Below are 11,206 nucleotides of genomic sequence, written 5' to 3' on the forward strand. Positions count from 1 at the left end.
TCGGTTCGTAGCCTCAACTGAAGCAGAGATGCAATGAGCAACATCATCTCGGCCCCTTCTCGGGCTTCTGCTGCTTGTCAACAGCCTCAACTCTCGGTGATGTCGCTGCAATTGGCGTCCACTGAACCTACCCTAGACTACCACACAGACAATATGGGGCCTTTGTCACCGGTACAGCGTCTGTCAGACTGTCGCAGATAGACTCAACGGGGGAAACAGCCGCCTCAGCCGCGGTGCCATTTACGTCACATTATCTCAGAAGCCTCGAGGCTGTGTGCGGTGCGGTGCGGTGCGGTACGTTTGTGTTGTGCTGTGTCTCTCCCTGCCTGCCTTGCCATCTCAGACACCGTCATGTCTCGGCGCTTCTCTTAGACAGTAACGACGGCTACGTGCCCGCGGCGGCATCGAGTTGATGGGAGTCTTGCAACAAACAACGGCACTGGGCGGCATCGTGATGCTGCCAAGAAGCGCTGGTTTCGCGTGATGCAAAGCGCGGAGAGTAGCCGCATGTACTGTAGTCTATGCAGTGGGCTACTGCGTGCTGTGACGGCTTTGGTTTGGGACGAGAAAACAAACTCGGGACCATCCATGGCTTCTCCCGCGGCAACCCAAGCAAGGCACAGGCTTGATTGACGTTGCTTGTGATGCAATGGTTACACACTGGTAAGCGATAGACGACGTCGATGCTGAGAATATACGAGGCGCAAGGAGAAAACAATACTGTAAAACATGACAACACAACACAGGACAGCCTTGGATCTTCTCCTCTAGCCTGGTCGATCGATGACGCTGCAGACATTCCTGGCCAAAGGTTTGGTGAAAACAGCGCCCACCCCCATCCCCATGGATGAGGAACGCTTGCCAGCCAACACAGCCAGGATTCCAGGAGTGACGAGTAAACACCAACTTTGATGCTCCATGACGCAAAGCCTGCCCCCCTCTCGACGCGCCGGTCGAGCGGTGCAAGGACGGATGCAGGTGGTACTGCGCGCTGCACCGCACCGTACCGCACCGGTGACGGTAGGGCCAACAGCAGCATCACAGACGGACAAAGAACTCTGAGGCCGAGAGGAGACTCTCCTTATCGATCCAGCGCCGCCACGGCATCATCCGTGAGACCCAGCATCTCTGTCGTGACCCGGCGCTCTGGGATGGGAGCTTACGTCCCACGGAAACGCCAGCAAGTGCGTGCGCAGTTCAGTTCAGTTCAGTTCAGTTCATCTCATCTTGAGGCGGAAGATTCCGCGTCAAGCAGGAAGTTGGCCGATCGATATACAGCCTTGCAATGAAGCAAACACAACCCCGGATTTTGATTGGCATTGGCATCCACAGGTAGGTTGGTTGGCTGGCAATGGTGGCAGGGCGCGGTGCAGGCGAAATAGAGTAATTACTCTTCCTAGTTGCCCAGACAGGGATGGGAATCACTGGAATCCCATATCGAGTCGACAACAGGACGAAATTGGAACAAGGCGTTCCGGGAAAGCTAGAGAGCAGCAGAGCGTTTTGCATGTCTCGGCGACATCGCGGGTCAATTGACGCGCCCGTCAAGCCACGTCTTCTTAGTTTCGACGACAAGCAACGCCTCGACAAGACCCCCCCTGGGCCTGGGTTAGCATGTGCAACCTTGAAGTAGGCGGACGACTCTCAACGTGACGTGACATTGTGAGCGCAGATTGCGGTTCGCACGACTCGAGACAATGACGGAATCCTGCCTGGCTGGCTGGCTCATGACCAAGTGACCCAGCGACCCAGTGCGTGCTCCACGACCGGCTGCTTGCTCGCTGCGCTGACAGTCCCAAATGACTGATGAATCTCCTACTCTTCTCGTCAAGACCGCCGGGGTAGACAATGGGGGCAGCAGTGGAACCCCCCCTTCGGCACTGAGTCGGTAGCGCGCCTTCGAATCTGAGACAGCACAACAGCCAGGCGAGACGAGCGGGAAGCGCGCAGGGATCAGGTCAAGTACCGAATGGGGGAGGCAGAGGACGGGAGGCAGCGAGAGAGGCGCCACCCCAAATGTCCAACTCCAACAAAAGCGCTCTCCGAGCTGCTCCGGTTCACCGGAGGGCCTCGGTTTGTGACCTGCAAACCTAGAGTGCACCAGATGAACCCTCCAGCTCCTGTCCTTGGCCTCAACCCCTAGACCTAGTCCCTGATGGGAATCGGTCAGCCCAACTCGGGTTCAGCGCTTCAGGGTCCTCTCTCGCCTGTCCGCCTGCCCGCTGTCCCTGTTCAGATGGCGCCCTGTAAGCCTCGATCGCCCTGCGCAACCATGCCTCTGCCGGCAGCATGCTTGCTTTTTTCGTCTTGTCAACAGACAGCCACTAAACAACCGTTTCCCATCCCATCCATACCGCCTGCTCGATGCAACGATTGCCGACAAACATGCTAGAGCTCTTTGGTGATTTCTGCTGCCTCGGCGAAACATTTCTTGTTCGGCCTAATCTCCAAGTCACCTTGCTGGGCGCTTGGCTTTGCCTTTTTGCTGCCTCCCCTGATGATCTTTTGCACAGCATCCTTGACTCGTCTCGCCTCTGCCGCACCGCACCGCGTCCTCGCAAAGCCTTGAACCCGAGCTCTTGGAACCCCTTTGCCGTGGCCATGGGACATGTCATGTCGCTCGCCCGTTCGCGAGGTACAGTACCGTGCAGTAAGGTTCGGTAAGAGGAACTTCCGATGGCAAATGCCTGGCGGACAGACACCCGACTGGCCATGGCCTCAACAACTCCTTGAGCCAGCCGGCACCATACTGCGCACCGACCTCTCTCGTCGTCTAGTTTTGTGAACCGTAGTTGAGCAATGCCCCCAATTGCCGCGTCAGCAGGGCCAACATGAATGAGTGAGCGAGTCCCTGGCTCAGACGAACGGGGTACTGTAACAAGCCCAACCGGGTCTTCAGGGACCTGTCCGATGACCCGCCATCGGGATACCAAAAACGCTCACTGCCATCTCCATCCATATCTCTCTTGGTTGAATGCTCCACTCGCCTTACAGTACCCGCCAACTTTTGACTCCAGTACCCCGTGCGTCCCTCAGTCAAGAGCTCTCATCGGCTTCTGTGCCTTGCCTTGTGCACCGTCGCCGAGTTATGCTAAGGTTCCTTCTCCCCGTGGCGTCGGCTTTTCTGCCTCCCGGCTGTTAGTTGCACGCCAAACATGCACCGGCTCCCGCAGGCCCCGCCTTGGTGTCCAGTGTAACCATTGCTGTAGGTACTTGCCCGCCACGGCGACTGGCGTGCTTTTACTCCGTACGCACCGGCCGAGAGGCCCCGGAGGCGAAAGTTGGGCTGAGATTGTGTCTTCCGTGCAGACCGTCTCTCTTCCCGATTGTGCCTGACTCTCACTTCCGTCCCATTTGCCTTGACGTCATTCGTCCCCCCCTCTTTTTTTCGGGGGCTGGCAAGGGTGCTTGTTGCGAGCCTGTGGCGGGCACTGCGCAATCGGGCATGCCCTGCCATGCCAGCCTTTTCCTCCAACAGATAGATCATTGTAAAAGCAGGTTAAATTGATACGAGATAGGAAAGACCGGGGCTTGGTCTTGGCACTCGTCTCAAAAGCTTGTAGGCGCGAGAAAATGCTGGGGAAGTTGAGGGTCTTGATCACACTCAACCCATCCTATGCGATCCATATTATTTTGCTTAGACAGATGTTTATCGCAGTTCTTACCCAGCAGAACGGTTCGCACAACGTGAATCGTGAAGATCATCACCGTCTTGGACTTTGTAGCACGTGTTCTGTGGACTGAGCTTCTGTGCTGTCGGATCCTTCACCAGTGCGACGGGTCGATACTGAACCAACGCAGTAGGATCTACATGTAAGAACCTGGGGGCAGAAAGCGCCGGCATCGCTCATCATGGCCGGTCTTTTCCTATGTTTTAGCGTCAGGTTCGTTTCCAACGGCTCTTGTGACCGGGAGCAACAGATCGCATGTCAAGGGTGTCTCAATCTCATTTCAACGTGACCGTGTATCTGAATGCGGCTGCGTAGTGACGATCTGAATCTGACCGGGTTGGTGGTGTGAGCAGTCGACTGTTTTCCCGTCCAAAAGGTCTTGACTGGCGGTGGCCAATGGTAAACTGCAGCCGTGACTGATAGGGCTCCGGTATGAGTCGTGCCAATGTGTTCCTTCTGGTGAGGTTGAGCAGCTTCTTCTGAACATTGCGGTCGTCCCGTGTGAGTGCAGGGCGCCTTGTATCAGGTGTTGTTCTTCGGGAGCCCCGAAGCCTGTCGGATGACTTGCATCGAATTGACCTGTCAAGTATGTCAAGGCCAGTTCGAGGAGTTCATCTCGAGTAGCTCGACTCAAGCATCCATCACGGCGTAGCACCTGGGGCGTAATCGCATCACCAGCTGGTGAACTCTGGGGAAACACCCCAGAAACGATGAGAACAAGCTCAAACCTGCGCCTCCGGCTCTTCTTTCGCTGTAATTTCTTCAAAACCCACATGCTAATCTTGAAGGCGAGATGAGGCTCAATGAAACAAAGTCCAATGAAAAAGAAAGCCTAGTCAAAGAAGACAAGAGACAGGCAGCTCCGGGTCTCTGCCGTTGAGGTTGCACTCGTCGCCTTTGGTGTCCTGGGGCATGTTGAGGCGGGCTGGGGAATGCTGGTCGATTCTGAGACGCACCCATGTCCTGAAGTCGTGCTCTGACTGGCCTTATAGCCCTGTCAATCTGCCTGCCGAATCCACATTGCCCATACTTGTGATCCTTTCAATTTTCCAAGAGAGATGAGAGTTTTTGAAAGCTCCGTGACTCGTTTGGTCAACCAGGCCTCTCTCTTGACAGGAGCTGTTCTTCGGACATACCCAGCTTCTAGAAGACTTCGGGCATGCAACCTCATTGCATGATTGCGATATTGCGCATGTTCATGCGGTCTGCCTGCATCTGCCGGTAACATGTCGCGATCGACACATCGTCAATCTCGGGTATCTTGTCCAAGCAGACTAGGAGAGAGCAAGCTTGACTTGGAAGTGTTGAAGGTCGAGAGGGTTACGTAAAGCACCGCCGTTTTGCCAATTATTGACTGGAGCTTGGCATTGTATACCTCCAAGTAAACCAATCTTCCTAGAAGGCCCATTCTCTATACCGCGGTGCCCCATTTCGTGCGTTCAAAAGCCGGATCGACGCCATAAGAGTAGCGCTGGGCGGCGATAGCTTCGGCATCGCTGCTAAGGTATAGATTCGAATGCCGGGTGTCTTGATGATCGAGCGAGATCTAAGAGATAACCACAATCAAAAGGCTTCCGGGGTCCCTTGCAGGTGCGTGTTTCACGCATCCCTTTTCGGCCTCCGACGCTCGAATCGGGATTAGTCGGGCAACTTGGTCCATGCCACCAAAGAAATCGGAATAAGCGCAAACTTCTTCCAGGCTCGGCCGGAATCCGTATCAGACACTGGCGACTCGCCACAACGGGGTCAACAGACAATTGAAGACAGGAAACGTGGAGACGTCTTCGAAGGAACTTGCTCCTGACGTCTTCGTCGGCCAAGGTGGTGTGGTAAGAAAGTGTAAACCCAGAACGGGGAACATGGTGTTCGTTTTGGTGTGCTGGCTTCCACTATGGGTGGCACCTTGCGAGCCTAGTGTCGTCAGAACGTGTGAAAAGGGCAACCTTGAAACTCAGTCAGGGCCGCGGTCGTGAATAGTCGATGCTGGCGCCTCTGCTTCGAATTCGGGCCGCTCTAGGTGGCGTTGAACGCGTGATGATGAGCGGCAGATTGCAAGTATAGTCGATCCTGGGTTGAGAGGCTGTAGGTAGCAAAGCCCTTGCTGGCCATTGATGAGCCAAGTGTTAGCTTGTGTCTTCCATTACCACGTTCCATTCTTCTTCGAACAGGAGGGCGCAACTCGAGCTACCCCCCGCGAGCTAGTTGCTCTCAAAGGTAAAAGCGCCGCCGCAAGGCTCGCACACCTTTGGAGGCTAGCATCCGGCCGACATAGGAGAGGCGAGTGAATGATCAAGATTGAGTGGGCAGACTACGTGTCAAGGCTCGGATGGAGTGAAATGGCCGGTGTCGAAAACTCGGGGGCGGTCTGTGGTGACTGGCTCGGGTGCTGTAGTTGGTGCCGCCCCATGTCGCGGCCCCCATATCCCATGTCCCATGTCCCATGCTGGACTTTCCTGGTGGTGGCCTTTTGGGTTTCCCATGCTAGGTCGCATCAGCTTTGCGGCCTGAGGCAACAGATCCTTATTCCCGTGGCGGATCGAGGTGAAGAGGAGGGTGTGCTCCGTCTTCAACTGGCTGCGACAGCGGGAACCCATGTCTAGCTTGGGCGCCACTCCCATCATCGGGTCAGCGAACGGGCGGGCCAAGCGGACACCTGTTGATGCATTGGGGCCTCAGGCGTCGACAAGGCAAGGGAAGAGGAAGGTCGAAAAGGGTAGAGATGCAGTAGCATGAGCAGTAGCTGTCATGCAGAGGGAGCATTTCACACGCATGAATCCAGTTGCGGTGATGAGGATGAATGTGACTGAAGATGGAGAGGAATTGAAGGAACATGTACTGTATCGTAATGAATTAGATGGGAAGGAACAACCTCTCTGCTTGCCTTCTGTACCTACCTACACGCACGTGGAGGGTTTGGGGCTCTCCGTACAGTGCGAAAGATGGCAAGAACAGAGGGGAAGAGTTCAAGTGCCGTTGGAATGTGCTGTCGAATACAGTCAAGCACAGTGCGAATCTCATAGATAGACTGGCTTCTAAACGCCGATATATCCCAATTCGTTTCTGTGCTCACAAAACAAAACACACCAACAGCACGCACACACGCACTCACTCACACTCACACTGGCACACACACGACCACCCTAACCCCAACACGCCCCTCCCCAAAGGGGCATTTTGGATCTCAGAAGCCGTTCCCCGAAGTGGAGGCGGCGTCGCGCTAGCGAAAGGTCCCACGATGGGGCGAAATCGAGCACAGGGCGAAGCCAAGCACGCCAAAACAGCCATCTCACAGCGTTCAATCCAGCATCCTCAAGCGCCAGCGCCAGCGTCAAAAAAAAAAAGATTGGGTACAGCGCAGTAACTAAACTGCCGTCAACAAAACAAAAAAGACCCTATCCCAAGGCCGGCCGCACAGTCTGTTGAACTGCCCCTGGACACTGTCGGAATACGCGAGCAAAAGGTCCGGCAGGCAGAACGGCTTCAACCACCACTAGCATGTGCTGGATTGGTATTGACGCTACGGCATGGCCCAGCATTGGGTCGGTCATTCATTGCATTATCCGCACTCGTTGGATGCTACCTCATGAGCAGAGAGCACCATGTATGTAACCGCCGCCAGAGCTCTACTGTCCCCCACGAGGGTCCAAGAGCCGCGACGGACGGTCAGCTACAGCAGCTACCTAGGTGTGCGGTGCAGTGCAGGCGAAGCACGGGGAAAGGCGACAAAAGAGGGGAACGACACAGAGAGAGGCTTTCAAGGAAGCAAAGCCGACTCGCGGCGCGCGATATGGCATCACTGCAACACCACCTCAGGCATGGTGCCCTGCTCCTCTGACGCTGTCCCACCCCGACTCTGGAGCACGATGACGGAGATGCCAAAGGTTCTCAGGGTTTTGAGGTTCGTGTGGCCTTGCCCGGCCTTGCCTGCTATGGGCCCTGTGAGAGACGCCGCGGCATCTTGGAGAGGGGCCACAACGTCAGTCGGTTGCCATGCTGGGCCACCCTGGACGACTGATGTCAATGCCCCCTTTGTCGCCCTCCACTCGCGCCCTCTGATGGGCCGTGGGCATGCCTCTTGCTGGCCCCCCCTAGCGCCGTCTCCAAAGGCTGTTTCAATTCCTTCACCGTCTTGCGTTCCCAGTGTTTCTTGTCTCGTTTCTGAGTTCCACACACACTCGCCCTGGTACTGTCTCTTGACGTACCTTACGTCAGGGCTCTCATGGGTAGACACCCTTCCGCGACAGGGGCGCCCTGTGGCCGACGCCTCCCGGGAAGCCTTTGGCTGTCGTCGAGGTATCCGGTACGTCTCTGGCTCCTCTCCCACACAGCCCGGTCTCTCTTGGCGTTGCTTGTTGACGTGGGATCCTTGATCTCTCCCCCATGACCCCCAGTGCACGACTCGACGACGCCCACCAACCAAGCCCGCTGGAGCAAAGAAGCTCATTGCCAAATTCTCAACGCTAAACAAGCCCCGGCGGATCCCTCGATGCTGCCGTTGAGTGGCTTGGGGGACCCTCGATTCCCACCCGCCGCCCGCGTCGCAACAAGTCATCCGCAGGCACGCTACTAGACGACTCTGGCAAGCCCTCCCATTCATTCTGCTTGACCAGACCCTGCATAATCCCGCCTTGTCCGCCGTCCACCTCAACTCCCAGCCCGGTACGTCCCCGGCGTCCTTTGCAACCCATCTGAGACCCTCCACATCAGTGGCGTTCGTTCGTGGGCCTTCGAGCTTGGAGGGGCGGGGGTCCCTTTGCAAACTGCCGTCCTTAGCCTTACCCACCTCCTCCAACTCTGTCTGCTCTGGTCTCTGGTGTCTTGCTGCCCTCTGAAGCTGCTGCTGCCACACCCCTCCCTGCAAGTTGTGACCCAGCGTACCCCGTAATCATGCCCCGTCTGCCATCTTGCACCCCCTTTCAGATTGGCAGAGGTCGCTCGCGGTCGACATTCTGCTGGTCAGCGATTCCCCCGGGGGATTAAACGTATAAACCGTTGCCCTCGTCGCTCGGACTGAACGAAACTCGATCAATTCTGTTCCAGAGAGCGTGCAAATCACCTCGAAGGAATCTACCTCAACTCGCAAGACGACGTCTCACAACTACATCACCTGGCTCAACATCTTGGCCGGCTTTGATGACCCTGAGGGGCCCTTTCCAGGATTTCTGACCAAGGCACCTCAATACCTCGCTGATCTCTGCGCCGTCTGGCACCGCGGACGCTATCTGGGTGCCGTGGGCTGTCAACTTGACTTGTGGATTAGAGGCCATCATCTTATGCAGCCCACAACCCCCCCTGGTCTGTTACTTGGTCCTACGACCCTACCTCATCGCACCAACCCTGTCGCCTCAGCCATTGCGAAAGGACGTCCGGCCTGCCGATCACTTAGACCGGAGTCGTCACACCTTTTTTCTTTCTGAGAGACGGGGGATCTCCACTGTTCTCCCGCAGCCCAAGCCCGTTTCCAGAGGCAGATTGACGCACGTCAATTCACACCACCCAGACACTTAAGACTTCGCTGATCCCACCTTGGCCCCGACTGAACTCCCCATAACATCTCCAACCTTGACGGGATCTTCTTGTCTCTGATCTGTGTCACCGACTTGGCTTTTCTTCTAGTCGGGATCCCGCATCTGATCAACAAACCTTTTTTTTCCTACCCAAAAACCAAACCTCGCACCGATCTATGTTGATACGGTCTCCAAACACCACTATACACATACACAGTCCTGTTAGCAAACCAACATGACCATGACGCTCGACACTACTCAGCAGCGGTTCGGCCCTTCGTTGAATTTCGACTATTCAGCCCCGGCACAACCTCCTGCTTTCTCGAATCCATGGTCGTCGTCGTCGCCCCCTCAGCCTCCTCCTGCTGGAGGTGGTCTCTTTGTCGGCAGCCAGCAGCCTCTCAACCCCAACATGATGGCCGGCAAGCCTCCCCAGCACAGCCGCGCGAGCACCAGCAGCGCATCATCAATGGCATCCTACGGCAACTCAATGCCAGTTGCGAGCACCTCTGCAGGTATGCCGGACATGTTACGACTTCCGTCGATATATGGCGGCTCTCACCAACAGTATGCTCACTCATCCAACTCAGATCTCCTCACCCTCAACCGCATGCAAACAACGTCTGCTGCATATGGTGACCCGACTTACACAACATCCGCCTCACCTGTGAGCGGCCAATTCGCGCCCACGTCGGCTGCCCCTTACGAGACTATGGGTTATGCCCCAGCTCCCGTGCGACCGCCGCCCTTTGGGCTTGCTCCTGACAACGACCATGCCAGGAGGTTCTCTCAACAGTAAGTGACCCCAAGGGAAAGGGACTTGAGACGGCTCATGAACCACGTACTAACAATTTGGGCAGAAGTATCCAGGATGAACGGAGGAGTTTTGCCGACGCTCTCGATGCCAGCCATGGCATGCTGGCCATGAGCCAGGAGACCCCTCGAAACATCTATGGGGCCCGAAGTGATCGTTCCTCCGTTGATTCCTATGGATTCCCCTCTACCCACTCTACTAGTTCCTCCATCTCCTCCAGTGGCAACTTTAGCTCGTACTATGGCGACTCGGTGTCAGATTACTCTACCGCAGGCTCTGATATTGAGTCGGTGAACTCGAGGACGCTGCCCCGGCCCCAGGGCCTCATGGCTTCTCAGATTCCTCCCGCTCCCCAGTCCATGATGGGCCAGTTCAGTTCCAAGGTCTCGTCGAGCACCCAGAAGAAGCACAAGTGCAAGGTCTGCGACAAGCGATTCACGCGACCCAGCTCTCTGCAGACTCACATGTACAGCCACACAGGCGAGAAGCGTATGTATTCATGGTGTGTTTGGAAAGCGCAAATTTACTAACATTGAATAGCCTTTGCATGCGAAGTCGAGGGCTGCGGCCGACACTTTTCAGTCGTGTCCAACCTCCGCCGACACCGCAAGGTTCATCGGGGCGACGCTCGCTCTGAGGCCGGCTCTGAGGATCACCACTCGGACTGATTCGATGACATTTCATGACTACGTTTTACTTTGAACCCACACGAGCTTGCGACGACTCGAGGTTCCAACCTTTTTCTGCCTTCCTTCGGTCACGCGAACGAGTGTAGCCCACGTCGGGTTCTGACGAATGGCGAAGCGACGACAGTCGAATCGACCAGAATTACTGATATTTAATTGCTCTGATTTTTACCAACAACACCTGCAAATATTACATTACTACAATGACGGCTTAGCGCGGCATAGAGAAATGGGTCACAAAAGGCTTGGGGGGAAGAGTGGGATCCATGGGTCGGACGCGAGGGGGCGGCGGACAACGGCGGTGTATACGATTCGAGTCGATCGCTTTTTCGGTGCATGGGGCTGCTTTCGAGGTCAAGTCCCCATCCTCGGGATTTTTATCTGGGTATTTGGGACATTGGGATGGGATTAGGCGGAGTGGTGGACCGACCTACCGATACCCTTCCACACGGCGTTCCTGGAGTCGGGCCTTGTTAAGGTCTCTTGAGAGTTTCTGGTCTTGTTTTTTTTGTTGCTTGTGGGCACGGC

At 55.9% G+C, this 11,206-nt stretch overlaps 1 protein-coding gene across 1 annotated transcript; it reads left to right on the forward strand.

The window, feature by feature from the left end:
* Positions 1-9,413: 9,413 nt before the first annotated feature.
* Positions 9,414-10,660, forward strand: LRP88_10171 (C2H2-type zinc finger protein; the record flags this gene model as incomplete). The annotated part of the gene is made up of 3 exons (XM_083246637.1): positions 9,414-9,973; positions 10,039-10,481; positions 10,533-10,660. The coding sequence occupies 3 exons, from the start codon at positions 9,414-9,416 to the stop codon at positions 10,658-10,660; spliced, it is 1,131 nt and encodes a 376-aa protein (XP_083097750.1).
* Between the last annotated feature and the right edge of the window lie 546 nt (positions 10,661-11,206).

This window comes from Fusarium phalaenopsidis (genome assembly GCF_050370095.1).
Source record: "Fusarium phalaenopsidis strain FUZ10S chromosome Unknown contig_32304, whole genome shotgun sequence".
NCBI lineage: Eukaryota > Fungi > Ascomycota > Sordariomycetes > Hypocreales > Nectriaceae > Fusarium > Fusarium phalaenopsidis.